General features: G+C 42.2%; 1 protein-coding gene across 1 annotated transcript; it reads left to right on the plus strand.

Annotated features, from left to right (window-relative positions):
• Positions 1 to 15,768, plus strand: skap2 (src kinase associated phosphoprotein 2). The gene is made up of 12 exons (XM_054733728.2): positions 1 to 170; positions 353 to 458; positions 535 to 560; positions 8,310 to 8,408; positions 9,103 to 9,180; positions 9,474 to 9,557; positions 9,631 to 9,755; positions 9,982 to 10,045; positions 10,190 to 10,297; positions 10,417 to 10,497; positions 11,212 to 11,324; positions 15,560 to 15,768. Exons 1-12 carry the CDS (start codon positions 131 to 133, stop codon positions 15,650 to 15,652), a joined length of 1,017 nt encoding a protein of 338 aa, XP_054589703.1. The 5' UTR covers positions 1 to 130; the 3' UTR covers positions 15,653 to 15,768.
• Positions 15,769 to 16,613: the final 845 nt, after the last annotated feature.

Raw genomic sequence — 16,613 nt, forward strand, 5'->3', positions numbered from 1 at the left:
TGACAAACAAGCTTCCTTCCGTGTGGCTGAAAGAGAACCGCTGCTGCTGCTTCCGGGTCTGGAGACGTTTGTGTCGCCGGATGCCCCTTCACTTCGCTTCAGGTCTGTTTATAACGTCGTGTGACCAGCAATGCGTCCGATTCCTGAGGAATTAACGAGTCTCATCTCAGGTAACATGTATTACTCTCCTGAACTACCTTCTGCTGCTTTTAACGAACATTAAAAAAAAGCTAGACTGCATTAAAAAAGAGGAAGCATACTCGGGTCGTTTCTTTTTCTCACTCCCGTCTCATGCTACATCAGCTGCTTCTGGTCTTCTCTGAGATGAAACATCACTTTCATCTGTTTTTAGATTTGGAACATTTCATCTCAGATGGGTTGAAGGGAGAAACTCTAAGCAAGAAGGCAAAGGAGAAGAGGGAAAGCTTCATTAAACGAATCAAAGAGGTCAAACTGAGGTACAGCACACATCAAAATCATTTCCCTATTTTGAAATTTTCACAGAATCCTCAATACCTGCGCTTATCCCAACAGTTACCCCCAAGAGTTCGAGGACAAAGGTGAGTCTGTAAGCACGGACGTAATTTTCACTTTAGAAGTGAGGGGGACACGGGGGGGGGGGGGGGGGGGGGGGGCTGTTGGGGGATCTTTACAGTATGCTCTAATGGGAAACTGGCTTCAGCACAAACGGCTGTTTTCTGCTTGGTCCTAGAGCTCAACCAGTGTCAATTTAAAAATAGCGTAATATTGTTTTTGGATGGTAAAAAGTGCAGGGGTCAAAACTTGACTTTGGAAAAAGTGGTGGGGGGGGGACATGTCCCCCCTGTCCCCCCCCCCCCCCCCCCAAAATTACGTCTATGTCTGTAAGGCACAGTTTTGGCTTGCTTTTAGCACCCCCTAGTGTCTGTTTGGTAGAACCAAAAGCGAAACGCTGCGAGTTGTCTTTTTAACCATCGACATGAATACGTAGATGCCCCACTGGGCGCTGGAGAGCGTAACAGCATCGCCGCCAGTGGTGTGAGTTTAAAATTTTGGTTATGCACATTTTAAAACTTGCGTGCCGTGTTGTGGGAATGTGAGTATTAGTAACGAGGTGGCTTTTTCATAAATTAGCACTATTAACATGTTTATCTATTTGCTTCCTTACAAAATGATATAAGAGATAATAAATAAAAGAAACAACAGTTTATTTGAAATAAAAAAATCTGTTTGTAATTTTGAGTCACATTCCCATTTTTTAAACCAACAGCAAAATAGTTCAAGCAAGCAGAAACATTTATATAAAAAAAACTCACTAAAACAATAGTCTGCTAATGCAAAACGTGTCAAAAACGGAAATTATTTCATCATTATTTCATCATATATCTAGTCAAAAACAAGTTCAGGGCTGTACGTTAACATTTTTAGCTTCTAGCACTTGTGCTACAGAAGTCGTAGGTTTTGTAGCACAGAACAAAAAGTTGTAGCACCAGCATAAAAAAGTGTGTTACAATCTCTAAAAACCAAAAGTAGTTCTTACAATTACTTAAACACACCGACAAACACCATAGTGTATATAATTAAAACACAATAACAACCACCAAAGCAGATTACTGGTAGCATGAGTCTGACTCACGTACTTTACAATAAAGCTGATCCTGAAATATCTTCAGACATTCTTGTCAGTGTAATTTTGAAAAGAACATTTTTTAAAATTCAAATTAGTGTAGATTTGTTCATTACCGGGGTCCGTCCTCATTGACAGACATAGAAGAGTAGACTCCACGCCGATCGCTACTGATAGTTGCATTTTCGTGGTCTACTTTTATAAACTGTATGGTTAGCAGCATGTTTTAGCTAAGGCTTTAGCTCTGTGTTGATCTGGAGCTTTCAAACTGTGGTAGAGTGCTGTACATAAAACTGTTCACGCATGCCAGAATGACAGCTCACTTTATTAACCATCAGGATATGTATGAGTTTGGTTTACGTTCACACACAAAAAAAAGAACAAGTTTATGAATGATTGTTCAGTGAACTTGTATGGGTACAAGACCACCGTGTTGTATTAATAAACCTGTCCCTTCACAGATGAACCTTGGTTTGGTGCAGGTTGTGCTTTTGTTTCTTTTCAATTCAATTCAATTCAAGTTTATTTATATAGCGCCAAATCACGACAAGAGTTGTCTCAAGGCACTTCACATAATAAACATTCCAATTCAGGTCAGTTCATTAAGCCAATCAGAAATAATGGTTCCTATATAAGGAACCCAGCAAATTGCATCAAGTCACTGACTAGTGTCAGTGACTATACCGCAATCCTCATACTAAGCAAGCATAAAGCAACAGTGGAGAGGAAAACTCCCTTTTAACAGGAAGAAACCTCCAGAGAATCCTGGCTCAGTATAAGCAGCCATCCTCCACGACTCACTGGGGATAGAGAAGACAGAGCACACACACACACACACACACACACACACACACACACACACACACACACACACACACACACACACACACACACACACACACACACACACACACACACACAAGTAATGTGTCTATAGTTACATTGTGATATCTTAGTAAATATTCTATTTGGTGAAAGATAAATTTTATTGTATTCATCCTAGTGGAGCTATAATTAAACGGGTAAACTAATATTAGCACATCCAACGTCAAGGAAACAAAAAGTTATTATCAGGAGAGGGAGAATGTTTTAGTGGTTAGCAGCAGTGTGCTAGTCGATGGCCCCCTCCATGAGGCCACCACAGCTCAGCAGAACGTCGTTGTAGCTTCTTCTGGGGAGAAAAACACAGAGAAAATAAAGTTAACAGCTGAAATTGCAGAAAATAATACAGTTAAAGAGCAGACTGTAGAAGAAAGCAGTAGAGTGTGAAAAGTGGTCAGTGTATCCTCCAGCAGTCTAAGCCTATAGCAGCATAACTACAGAGATAACTCTGGGTAACCTATCCTATTTAGATGGAGGCATGTTGGAGTCAGGGCAAGGGAGAGCCGTCTTTACCGACTGTACACTCCACCTCCCTGTACTCCCCCACTTGTTCAGATCTAGGCTAACATCAGATTTTAATCATAGGCCCTATCAAATAAAAATATTTTGAGCCTATTCTTAAAAGTAGACAAAGTGTCTGCCTCACGGACTAAGGCTGGGAGCTGGTTCCACAGGAGAGGAGCCTGATAGCTAAAAGATCTGCCTCCCATCCTAATTTTAGATATTCTGGGAACCACCAGTAGACCTGCAGTCTGAGAGCGAAGTGCTCGGTTAGGAACATATGGAACAATCAGATTCCTAATGTATGATGGAGCTTGATTATTAAGAGCTTTATATGTGAGAAGGAGGATCTTAAAATCTATTCTGAATTTAACAGGTAGCCAGTGTAGGGAAGCTAAGACAGGAGAGATATGATCTCTCTTTTTAATTCTCATCAGAACTCTAGCTGCAGCATTTTGGACAAGCTGAAGACTTTTAACTACATTCTGTGGACTTCCTGAGAGTAATGAATTACAGTAATCCAGTCTTGATGTAATAAATGCATGAACTAGTTTTTCAGCATCACTCCTGGAAAGGATGCTTCTAATCTTAGCAATATTCCGAAGGTGGAAGAAGGAAATCCTACAAACCTGATTAACCTGGGATTTGAATGACATGTCCTGGTCAAAGATAATACCAAAGTTCCTTACTTTGTTCTCTGAGAATAATGTAATGCCATTCAGGTCAGGCGATTGGCTAAGCAATTTCCTTTTCTGGATTTCTGGTCCAAAGATGAGAACTTCCGTCTTGTCTTGATTGTCTTGAGCAAAAAGTTTAGAGTCATCCAATTTTTTATGTCCTCAAGACAAGCCTGTAATCTACCCAACCGATTAGGTTCATCAGGGTTAATGGATAAATATAACTGAGTATCGTCAGCATAACAGTGGAAGTTTATCCCATGCTGTCTAATGATTTTACCAATTGGGAGCATATATATAGTAAAAATAATTGGTCCAAGCACTGAACCCTGTGGTACTCCGCAAGTAACCCTGGAGTATGAAGACGATTTTTCATGTACACATGGTTTGTTTTTCTGCTCTGTTAAAGGTTCAAAGTAGGACTGCAGCTACTGGATATTTTAGTATTTGAATATTTTATTAAATCTTCTGATAAATTGCATATTCTATTTGACAGTGACTCAAGTGAAACGAGACCCTGGTCTGCTGCTAAAAATATGAAACAAAATAAAAAAAATTATTAGGCTGAAATGTCAGACTCTTGTTATTAAAGGCTCCATAGTATGTATTAAATTGGTGTTGTCTAGTTCCCTGTTTTTCATCTGATATTTATAGTTAGATATTTTATGAAAAAAAGTACCTACATTTTAAGTTTGTATTAATATCACTCATCCTAGTCAAAATAACATATCTAAATATATCCACAGTTAAACTATGATCAGTAGAATGTAAAAATTAACATGTTCAGTAGTAAGCTACATGATAATAACATTTAATTTCTGCTGCTAAAAACGTAATTGTGACATCTATTTTGTTCGGGTTAACAATAATCCAGTTTGAATTATGTTTGAAGCTAGACACATTTGGGAATTACATGCTATGGTGGCTTGCCATAACCTGCTGCAGTGTGTGGAGCAGACGCGAAGCAGCAACTAGACAGCAGCGGTTCTGCAGCATAGGGAGCCTAAGTAACGCCCATCTACTTCCGCACCACGGCTCCCTGGAAAAACGAAAAAATGAATGCAAGTCAATGGAGATAAAAACGCGATTTTCTAATTCCACTTGTTTTGTGTCATGGATTTGATGTATGTGTATTTTAAAGATGCATTTTGATACCAAGAACGTGCTTATTTTCAAACTGGGTGAAACGTTATTTTAGGTTACGTGTAAAAATAAGTCCAGGACTACAAATGCGCTTCACGAAAGTGACGTCATCGAACCGGACACGGAGGAAACTGAGGGAAAAGGGCTGTAAGTTCAGCAAACTTCCCACAGGAGGAAAGAACCACCATAAATCTGGTCATGTGGTAAGTAGCAGCTACGCTGGGGGGAGGAGCTTATGTGGTGATGTCACAGATACAACGTGCCGATTTCTGGTTTGTAGTCACGCTAGTTACAAACTTTTACAAGCTGATAAATCTCAAATATGTGACAGGTGTGGTCGCAACACCCATCATTACTTTTCATTTAAATTGCAGTACAACATGTGTGTGATCCAGGGCGTGAGGCAGAGCGGGTTAGAAAATAGCATTTTTAGCACCGTTGACGCGTTCATTTTGTCGTTCTTCCAGGGCCGACCGGAAACGGAGGAGACTTAGGCTCCCTATAGTGCTGCAGACAGCTAAGAAAAGCAGGATGATGGGAACTTTTCTTCTGCTTGTAGAGTTGAGATATTCTTAGTTTCACAACCATCGTTTTTTGTTTTGTTTTTTGTTTTCAGAACCCCGCTTCATCGTGAGCCTGCTACCCGCTAGCATTAGCTAATCTGCCCAAACTTTGGACTGTTTCTGCCTTTGTGTCTTATTTGCTGGTTTTTCTGTTTTCCTCTGCAGCACCTAGATTAACACACTGTGTGCCAGTGAAAGGCATCTTCCTTACACAATAACAAGCAACTTACCTTTGTTCAATAAAGGGGGAAAAAGTAACTTGAATAGATATCGCAAGAGTGCTACGTCTAAAAATATTTTATCACACAGTTGTTTTCATCGCTGGCATGTACAGCCCTGAAGTTCTTCAGAAGAAACACTAATTAAGAACATGTTAACATTATGAATGTATTAAAAAAACGCCTCATTGCTCATAATTCTAACCATTTACTTTCGCAGTTTGTGGTTGTGGTGACAGAGCATGCAAATCTCTTTTCGGCACAACACGGTCCGTTTCCAGATGCGCTAACTACGTATCACCACTAAGGGATGCCAATTTACCATTTTTATGCATCACACAACTTGAATAATCCAGCGGACTCTACCGGCAACTGCGTTGTTTCAAAAACATGCTTAATATTAACCAGCAGTAAAACAAGCAAAGCCAATTTCATGAAGTCAAAAGCCTAAAGTCTTACCTTTGTACCTGATCTGAGCTGGGACTCTGCCCAGTTTCTGTCACAAACCTCTGCGACCAAAGGCTCTCCTATTCTTTGTATTGGAGTAGGATCCAGCCTACATGCGGCAGTTATAGCGCAGGTCTATGATAAAGTCTGCTGCGCCCAAAAGAAACAGGAAATACGTCACAAGGAGATTAAGTCGTGATAAAAGTGAGGACATTTTTCATTTACACTTAAATACAGTTTATTCAGTACTTATCTGTATAATGTATAGATCGTTTAGTTGAATTTTCATGTTTAAAAAAAAATAGTTATCCTATGTTTTTTTTTCTTCATGTGAATCTGGTGAGGCAGCACCCTAGCACCCCCCTTTCGATGAGCCGCCACGGGTCGCCGCCAAGTTTGATGGCTTCCCCAGTCTCCAAAACTCAACTGGACTCAATGTAGGATGAGCAACTAAACCTGTTCTTTTTGCAGCCTATGTTTGCAACAACCGCACACTATTGAAAACAAGTTACATGGGATTAGTATTGACCTTTTTAGCCTACCTATTGGAATTTATATATTTATTTATTTGATTACGTTTGTATTTTCACTATTATTCCATACCTTGTGTCTGATTTTGTGATAAGCACAATTAAATGTGTTTTAATTCCATGCTTTTGTTCTTTTTAAACACAGAAACAGTTTTGTTTACCTGTTTTGTAGCTACAGTTTCGCCGACAGCTGCCGGCGTCTTCAGGCTGACGCTGATGGTGGCGCGTCACTTCCTTCTCAGTTTATCTGCGGGCAGTAGAGGACGTTGTCGCCCTCTACTGCCCGATCTCCCCTCTCCGACACACAAGAGCAGCAAAAGAAGAAGCAGAAAGTACAATAAAAAAGTCAGCCGTAACAGATCATTGCTTAAGAGAAAACCATATAATGGACTGGGACAGCACACGGATCATAACCACTGAACAACAAAAATACAAAAGATGGATCAAGGAAGCAATCGAGATAAGGAGACGTGGATGTGGGACCATGAACAGGGACGACGGAGTTTACACGCTGGACCACGCATGTGACTGCATCGTCGGAGAGGGGAGAGCGGGCAGTAGAGGGCGACAACGTCCTCTGCTGCCCGCAGATAAACGGAGAAGGAAGTGACGCGCCACCATCAGCGCCAGCCTGAAGAAGCCGGCAGCCGTCGGCGAAACTGTAGCTACAAAACAGGTGAACAAAACTGTTTCTGTGTTTAAAAAGATCGAAAGCATGGAATTAGAACCACGACACAGCAAGAACACACCTAAGATAAATATGTTTTAGTTGTGTAAACACCTTCCTCAGTATAAATGAATGTACTGGGGGCGAATGGAGACCCATCCAAGATGGAAGCTGCCACTACAGCAGCTCTAACTGGCAGTGCCAGTCTATGGTGTGTCTACATGTATGATGTCTGTGTTTTTAACACTTTATTCTAACTGCTGAAATTTCTCCCCAGCCTTCATTAATGTCAACAGGATCGGTTAATCACTAAATCAAATCAATCGGCTGTGTTTACAATCTAAAACACGCAGGAAAGGTGCTATAAGCAGACTGTAGTGCCAGGCACAGACATCATATACGTAGACACCCTGTTGACTGGCGCTGCCTACTGTGTTGACGTAGTGGCCGGCCGCCATCTTGGATGGGTTTCCATTTGCCCCCAGTGCATTTATTGCTGCTGAGGAAGTTGCTTATCCAACTAAAAACACAGTCTGTTTTATCATGATAATTAAAGTATAAATAAATATTAAACAAAACAAATAAAATGAAATAAAAATACAAAATCCCAACAGGGAGGCTAGAAAGTCAATAGTAATCCCACGTGATCTGTTTTCAATAGTACGCCAGTTGTTGCAACTGAAGGCTGCACACGAAACGGGCATAGTTGCTCACTCTGCATTCACTCCAGTTGGGTTTGGAGAGTAATGAACCCATCCAATATGGCAGCAATGCTATTTTACTCTCCAGCGTCCAATGGGGTGTCTACATATTCAAATCCAGGCATGTCAGCTCCATTTTTTCCAAGTCCACAGGTAGTCTATGCCTTTAAAATGAATAATCCTGCAGGGTTGAAAACATTTACACATGTGGTTTCAACAAAAATATCATGACGAGGAATGAAAAAAAGTCACTCAAAAGGACTTTATGTTGATTATTAGTTTAGTTTGTCAGCTGGAGACCTGCGAAAACACTTGGAGAAACTCAGACTGACACAGCCTGTTGTTACTCAGCTTGTGTGTTTGTTTCACTGCAGGTGGAGACGACTCCGAGGATGAGGATGATGCTGACAGCAACAACGATGGGGCGTCGCTGCAGTCTGAGCGCACAGACAAAGATGAAGAAGCTTATGAAGGTAAGACCCGGGGACGACTTGTGTTTGCAAACGAGGCATGAAAAAAATGTCCATTCCAGTTCTCTGCTTCCCAGAGAACTGGACTGAGTGGGACAGCCTGGGCGAACTTCCTACTTTAAACTTGGAACTGTCCTTAGGAAGCACACACACACACACACACACACACACACACACACACACACACACACACACACACACACACACACACACACACACACACACACACACACACACACACACACACACACACACACACACACAATTTGAGTGTTTTTCTGCTCTGCCACAGTGGGACTTGAAGTTGTTGCCATGGCTGTAATTTGTGTAAAAACGGCTTTAATCCAACTTGCTTCATGAAAGCAATCAAAACAATATTTCATCTTTACGACAGAGAAGCAGGGAGATCCTGGTGGAATGGTGGAATGGTGGTCAGGGTCAGGGCTCTGGAGTTTATGGGCTGTAAGCAGCTGCTGGGTTTATGGCCACTCGCTTCACACAAAGCAAGTTTGACAGTATTTGGACTTTTGCATTGAAGCTGCACACCGTGAGGAACACCTCCTTTACCAAGGGGGAGTGGAGAACTCGTGGCTGATTCAGTTAATAATCATCAAACAAACAAATGCACACTAAGCAAGCTTTGGCCTGAACCTCATGCCAACTTTCACTTTTAACAATGTTTGTGCCACCTCTGCAGGTGCTCAGCAGTTCCCACCTGTCGCAGCTCAGGACTTAACGTGTGTCATTAAAGGGTTTCTGGAGAAACGCAGAAAAGGTCTGTGTCACACTGATGAACAGAAAAGATTTCCAACATAAGCTCTAACATCCAGCAGTGGAACTCTTGTTTCACAATTTACACACAAAATGGCTCTAGAGGAGCATGCATGACACAAATAGCGTCTATGTCGCAGAAGCTGAACATTGCACATTTCTGCATAGCTCACGTGGTAAATATGTCCTGTGCATGTTTTCTTTCGGTCTGTGAAAAAAACAGCGCCCTAACTGATAAAAAACCTCAACAAAACAGGTCTACATCCTCTAGATTTGTTTGTTTCTTATCTTGCACAGATCACAGCTTCTTTGGCACGGAGTGGCAGAAGAGATGGTGTGCTCTGAGCCATCACACCTTCTACTATTACGGCAGCGAGAAAGGTACAGCCCAGTCTTTTTTACATCTCCTTGCACTTGTTGTGTCCTGTCATTAGTGATGACTTCCTGTTACCAGACAAGCAGCAGAAGGGTGAGTTCAGCATCGATGGCTACACCGTCAAAATCAACAACACGTTGAGGAAAGATGCGAAGAAAGACTGCTGCTTTGAAATTTCAGCTCCAGACAAGCGAGTCTATCAGGTTCTCTTTTTAAACCCTTACTTGTCATGTAATGTGTTCCAAACACAGTAACAAAATAATTTCAGTCATCTCATTCTACGTGATTAAAACGTCTAAATGAGTGTTTCTAACACTCAGGTTCCTCCATGTGAAACATTCCTTTTTCCATGATTGAACAATGTATTTGTTTATGGTAATTAATGTTAATATTTCAGTCTACAGTTCTCTTTTTTCCCATTTACATTAGTTCTGTGCGTCATCGGTGAAAGACGCAGAGGAATGGGTCAGACAGATCGACTTTGTGTTGAAAGGTGAGGCGTGCTCCTGTCAGAATCCGTTTTGATCTTCTGGCCATTAAGAGTAAAATGTACTTTTTGTTAGTACTCTAAACAATTAATCATTGTTTGTTGTTTGTCTGCATTACTCAATCCTGATTGATCCCATTTTCCATTTAGATATGTCAGGAATCATCCCAGAGGAGGATGAGGAGCAATTCATGTATGACGATGTTGGGAATGTTGGAAGTTTTGCAGAACCCGATGAAATCTATGAAGAACTGCCAGGTTTCACCATGCTGCCTTCTAATCTTCATCACATGTTGCACCATTATTTGTAAAATACTGAATATTTCTGGTAAATTTTCAAGCCCACGCATGCACGTGCGTTTTCATTCTTCCTACAGAGGAGGAAGGACCTGCTCCAGCAAAACCTCCCCCAAAAGTCGACCCTGTGAGCAAACCCGCTGCTGCTGCTGCTGTGGCAGGTACACAACGACTTTAGGAGCTAAACGCGATAAACAACTTGTTCTGAGCAAAACAACTTCTCTGTGGCCACAGCTAAGAAGAAGTGGTATTTACAGAGGAAGTTTCTGAAAGCAACTGAAAGTTTACACAACTCTGGAAATAACTTCACCCAACTTCCTTTTTATAGGAAATAGCACTGTATTTGTCCCAGAACTGCTGTTCTGTTTTTCTTTTGTAATAGATTACCAGGCAGGGTGAACTAAAGCGATATGTGGGAACACCAGCTGCCAAGACCCTTTATGGAGTTTGAAATCCTCGCTGCCTTTAAAGAGTTTGCTGGGTTATTCAGTCCCGGGGAAGCTGAGGAAGTCCCTTCTCCCTCCTCACACCCACTGTTTAGAAGCACCAAGTAACCGATTACAGCTAAATACTTACAAATATCAGTATTTGAAAGTAAAGCAGCAGGACAGAATCGACAAGATTCTGTAAAATGGTTCTTTCATTTCTATGGAGTGGGCAGGACTCCCGGAAGCACCTGTTTTGTTTTGGCTTCCAGGTTCCAGTTGAATGTCTGGTTTATGTTGATGAGAATCTGGGATGAGGAGTGCCAGGGATGAAGGATAAGGAAGATTGTGAGATAAGAAGGGACTGTGGGGAGACAGGAGATGGAGAGCAGTGGGGAGAAAGGGACAAACCAAAACCTCGAAAACAATCTTATCTTTCTGTCCATCCAGTTGACAGGAGCACAGACTATCCCAACTACTACCAGGGCTTATGGGACTGTGTCGGAGACTGCCCTGATGAGCTGACCTTCAAACGTGGAGAGGTCATCTACATCCTGAGTAAGGTATGGAAGGAGAGAGGGTTTTCCTTTGTGCCTTGATGCAAAATGGAAGCAAAGATGGTTCAGATCTGGCCTCAGCCCAGCTAAAATCAGTTTCTTGGTGGCCCTTAGAGGAACGAACCTCTGGGATCTGCTACTGGCAGCATCTGGCCCGGTGCCTGAGGTGGACATCTAATGCTAAGAGTCAGGCTGGGTTTGGTTTTTCTTTCTTAAACAGCCTGATGAGGATTAGTGGTGTCACTACGGAAACTGGCAGAGGTCGAGCTTAGCTGGCAGGCGTCACCATTCCATCACCTCTATGGGGACAGCTTCAGCACTCAGTTAGTGCTGCCATGCCAGGGGCTGAACACACACACACACCTTATTTGCATCTCCCTCACCTCTCCAAATAGGAACATGTGTTCTCAGGAAACCCAGCCTCAGTATTTGGAGAGGTGAGGACGTGTGGTGGACATACGGGCTCTGAAGCTTGTTCGATGAAACTGAGGGTCTTTTGTGCTGAAGGAGTTGGTGTGAAGACCAAATGTGGTTTTGTGATGTTTGGGACATAATTTTTGAACACTTGTCTAACACCAGTAGTGGAATTGAAGGTTTTTGCAAACCCGTTGAAACGTGTTTCATGGTGCCTGTTTATATTTCCTGTCTGGTTTCTGTGGAGCACACAGGTCCAGGTCCTGTTTAAGAGTCAAGTCTGCCATCTAGTGGCAACAAAGAGCAAAGATAGAATAGATGTTTTTATTTAGAAGTATAATAATGATTGAGATATTTACCAGATATTATACTAGAATGTGAAACAGTTTAGAGTAGAACTTGTTTTTATTTACATGGGGAAGAAATGAGTGAAAAAACGTAAAACTACAAAGAAAGCCTTTCACAAGTTTGGATGAATACATATGTATTTATTATCTTGCAAATAGAAATAAATAAAGTCTTGAATACAATAAAAATGCACCAGTTGTTGTATTTTAAAGGCTTGAATTAATTAAAGAACTTTCCAGATCTTTATTTTCTGTTGACCGATCAGTTACTGGAGAAAACCGCGTCCTTTACTTTGACCAAATGCTTGTTTTATGATCTGGTTCGGTGTTTGGAAAATGACCAAGAATGAAGTTACCCCTTCTCTAACTGGGAGTGCCATTAGCTGAAACCTTGGTGTTGGGGGTTGTGGCCCACCATGGGGGCAATGACCATAAAACCCGTCTGGACTGCAGCAGCCAGCTGCAGCTAAAAGCACAGCCGTCTCCTTCCCTCTTCCACAGACCCCCTTTCTCCCTCGCTTCTCGTATCCCTCCCCCATTCCAGAGATGGGTGTGTCATTACAGCTGCAAAGACCCCCACTTCGACTGAAGGAGGGCATGCTGTCCAGAAGTGCTGCCCTGGGGGGTGGGTGGGTGAAACAAATCGTGAATCAGTGTCAGAGCTGATGTTCTCATCTAACTAATGCTACCAGAGCTTTGCAAGTAATGAAAGGACAGAAGCATGCTTTCAGCCAGTTTCGGGTGTTTGCGTTAATGTGTGTGCAGTCACAGTGTGAGGTGACCCGTGTCCACAGATTTGTTCTCGTGTCGTGTCCAGCTCTCACTCCTTACTTGTCACTTGGTCTAAAACACGGTGAGGTGTTGCCGTCTTCAAAGGCTTTTCACAGCAAGCCACAATCTGCACTCATGACTCGCACACAAAACACGTTTACACACGATCCAAGAGTTAGATCTAAGATGTCCTTTTTATTTTTTAACCACAGCTACATAATGTTTTTATTTCCAAACGATGGCTTCTGAAACCTTTTTACTCTTCCTGTTGGGTTGTGACTCTACCCACATGCCTGTCCGCTGGTCCCGACGCTGTTGTCTTCTCATACATAGTGCTACCACATGGTTCCTTACATCTATTACACTGATGCAGGAAGTACTGGATCACAGATGTGGCTCCCTCTTGTCTCAGAGTTCTGTCTTGCTATGTTGTTCAGCTCTGTCTTTATTCAGCCTTGTCAGAATTTGATCTCTATCACTGATCCATACCTCTGGAAGGACTTTGATGTGAGGTCAGCCTCTTGTACGGAGAGGGACAGACGGTTGTTCTCCCCTCGTCTCAGATCTCTCCTCATAATGTTTCCCTCTCATCTCAGCATGCTGACTGCCGTTTGGAGCTATTACATGTCGAGCTGTGCCAGATTTATGTGCTCTGTAGTGTGTGTGTGTGTGTGTAGTATTATATCTGAAAGTAGGTAAGGTTAGGGAATGACTTAAAGAGACTATGTGTAGTTTTTACTGATATTCTCTGGAAATATCCATCGAAATCTTGTTGACTATGAATGGAGTGATGCCCAGTTTTGTGCCATTCAACAATACAATGTGCAGTATTTGACACTGTCTTTCCACCCTCTTAAGTACATTATCTGCCATAGGTATCTCTCACACTCCATTTAAAGGGACATTTTACAACTTTTTCATATTTTAAATCATTTTCTGGAGCCAGTGTACTAAAATAATCCTTTACAGGGTTAATGAAAGACCACTCAGCCCCTATCGCCCCTGTAGCCAGAATATTCCAATCACAACTTCACAGTTGCCGGTCCGGTCTGCTGGGACTTGCTGCTGCCTGGCTTCAGCTCGTTTCCTGCGTATTTTAGATCATGAACGCAGCTGATTTGTTTAATTAGTCGATGAATCACTCCTCTAGAGACTTAAGAACGTTGGGAGACGTTTCGGCTGTTAGATTAAGGTGTTAAAAAGATTAAATAGCCTGTATTTGATATAGCGCCTTCTAGAGTCCTGAAACCCCCCAAGGCGCTTTACAACACAATCAGTTATTCACCCATTCACACACATTCACACACTGGTGGTGATGAGCTACGATGTAGCCACAGCTGCCCTGGGGCGCACTGACAGAGGCGAGGCTGCCGAACACAGGCGCCACCGGTCCCTCCGACCACCACCAGCAGGCAACGTGGGTTAAGTGTCTTGCCCAAGGACACGACAGCGACAGACTGAGCGGGGCTCGAACCTGCAACCTTCCGCTTACGGGGCGAGCACTTAACTCCTGTGCCACCGTTGCCCCATAGATTAATGCACAGCGGACACTAGGGGCTGCTAAAAGCAAGCAAAACTGCTTAGTATCCCTTTAACTGGTTCAAGTCATACAAATAGAACTCAATTAATTCAGCTGAACACATTTACCTCCACTACTACTCGTGTAGTATCTGGGGTTCCTCAGGGATCAGTTTTCGGCCCCTACTATTCATAATTATCTGCTCCCTTTGGGTTCAGTTTTTTGTAAATTCCACATTAATTTTCCATGTTGCACCGATAATACTCAGTTATATATTTTAACTGCACCATCCACAATGCTCCCACCATCCTCACTCACGGAACACCTTGCAGAAATCCTGGTTTTCTTCCAACTTCCTAAGCTCAATTCTTATAAAACTGAAGTGCATCTCGTGCACAAATCAGCATTAGGGAAGGCCACAAAGTTTCCAATTGCAATAGAAAACACTACTGGAGATCAAATTAAGAGCCTTGGTGTAATTCTGGACAGTACCTTGTCCTACCATTCAAATATCAGTTCTGTCACTCGCTCAGCTTACTGCCACTTGTGAAATATTAACCGCCTACGTCCACCTCTGTCTAATCACTCCACCGCTATTTAATAGTTAACAGCTTGGTCACTTCTCACCTAGATTATAACTCACTTCCTCTGCCGTCTACCACAGAAGTCTGCTTAAACTTCAACTGGTCCAAAACTCTGCTGCTCGTATCGTCACAAAAACATCATCTGAAGTGATACGGCAGGTGCTCCACGGCAGACGGACATCAACTATGTAACATCTCGACACTAGGTGTCCTCATGAAGAAACTTTAGTTTACTTTCACCAATAAGTAAACTATTCAACTGACAAGAGTGCTCCTGCATCTTGTTATAGCTTTTTTAATATCACAGAGACAAAGAGTGGCAGTTATAGGATGGAATAAAAAATAATTGCATGAGAAATCACCACAAGAAAACAGAACTAAACACAAAATAGCTGAATACAATAACATCTGGTCCATGACCACACAGCCTGACCACCTGATACAAAAAACAAAGAGGAGCATTCTAGTTAAAATCCCTATACAAGGATGAAGAGTACACAAACCAAACTCTGAGTTCAAATGACACTGTTAGCTAATTTATGGTGTTTAGATGAAAAAAGACAGTTGGATATTTTGTTATTAGTTAATTAGATCTCCCTCTTTCAGGAGTATAACACCTTCGGTTGGTGGGTTGGAGAGAAGAATGGATCTGTGGGGATCGTTCCCAGAGAGTACCTGATGGAGCTTTATGCTGTGTGAAGATGAGACCTGATGGAGCTTTATGCTGTGTCAAGATGAGACCTGATACAAGTTTGACGTTTCAAGAAAATCAAAATGTGCCCAATGCATTTTACCTGCCCCCCCCCCCCCCCACCCCCACCCCCACCCCAAGAGCCAGGTGGTGTAATGAAAGTGGAAGTATTTCCTGTTCCAACAGGTTGCTGTTTGTATTTATACTACATACATTGTATTTGTGTGCTGCTGCAAATTTTGGCTGACTTCATGTTTTCTAGAGGCAAAATGAATAAACATTTGAACTTGTATTTTTTTTTCTAATTAGATAACCCTTTTTTCAAACCACAAGGTGGCAACAGTTTCCTAAATGTCCTCTTGTGACAAAGGACACACATCTTCAAATTTATATTTGCAATCTAAAATAAATGGAAGAAATCACGAGGAGATTCCATCTTAAACCTTTATGACAGATCCTGAGCACTGAATCATATCATTTACTTAAACATGACTTCTTTAGCTGGACCAGCCAGCCCCACGCTTCGCTCTTTAGTTCTCTGGGTAGAGTTAGAGAGGACGAGGCTGGCAGGCCAGGCTATAACTTCTGGTGCATAAAAACTGTTTATTATGAAAGTTGAGTTTATTCAACTGGTCAGCACTTTAGTCCCCGTCCTTAAAGAGACATTATTTATTTTTATTTATTTTCTATCTTTAATGACATCTGAGAGATATTTCTGTGCAGAAGACCCCAGCAGATTGGAGTCTGTGCTGCATGCCTGAGTGAAATGGTCGACTTGCACTAACAAGACAACTACCCCCACTGATGGCAGGGAAGCTTATCGTCCTCTAAGGGGCAGTTTGACAGCCAGCGAGGTGGCGTCAGCCCAGCAGCTCCCTCCGAGGTGACATACATGCTCTTGCTCTGTGTGTGTTTTTACAACCTGAAAAACCCCAAAGTCAAATTTGTCGCTGTGATTTTTTCACAGCG

Source organism: Nothobranchius furzeri, chromosome 17, assembly GCF_043380555.1.
Source record: "Nothobranchius furzeri strain GRZ-AD chromosome 17, NfurGRZ-RIMD1, whole genome shotgun sequence".
Lineage (NCBI taxonomy): Eukaryota > Metazoa > Chordata > Actinopteri > Cyprinodontiformes > Nothobranchiidae > Nothobranchius > Nothobranchius furzeri.

Coding starts and splice junctions, on each gene's coding strand:
- skap2 (XM_054733728.2), top strand. CDS start 131: ATGCGTCCGATTCCTGAGGAATTAACGAGTCTCATCTCAG. Junction 561..8,309: donor CCAAGAGTTCGAGGACAAAG/GTGAGTCTGTAA, acceptor GTTTCACTGCAG/GTGGAGACGACTCCGAGGAT. Junction 10,046..10,189: donor GATCGACTTTGTGTTGAAAG/GTGAGGCGTGCT, acceptor TTTTCCATTTAG/ATATGTCAGGAATCATCCCA.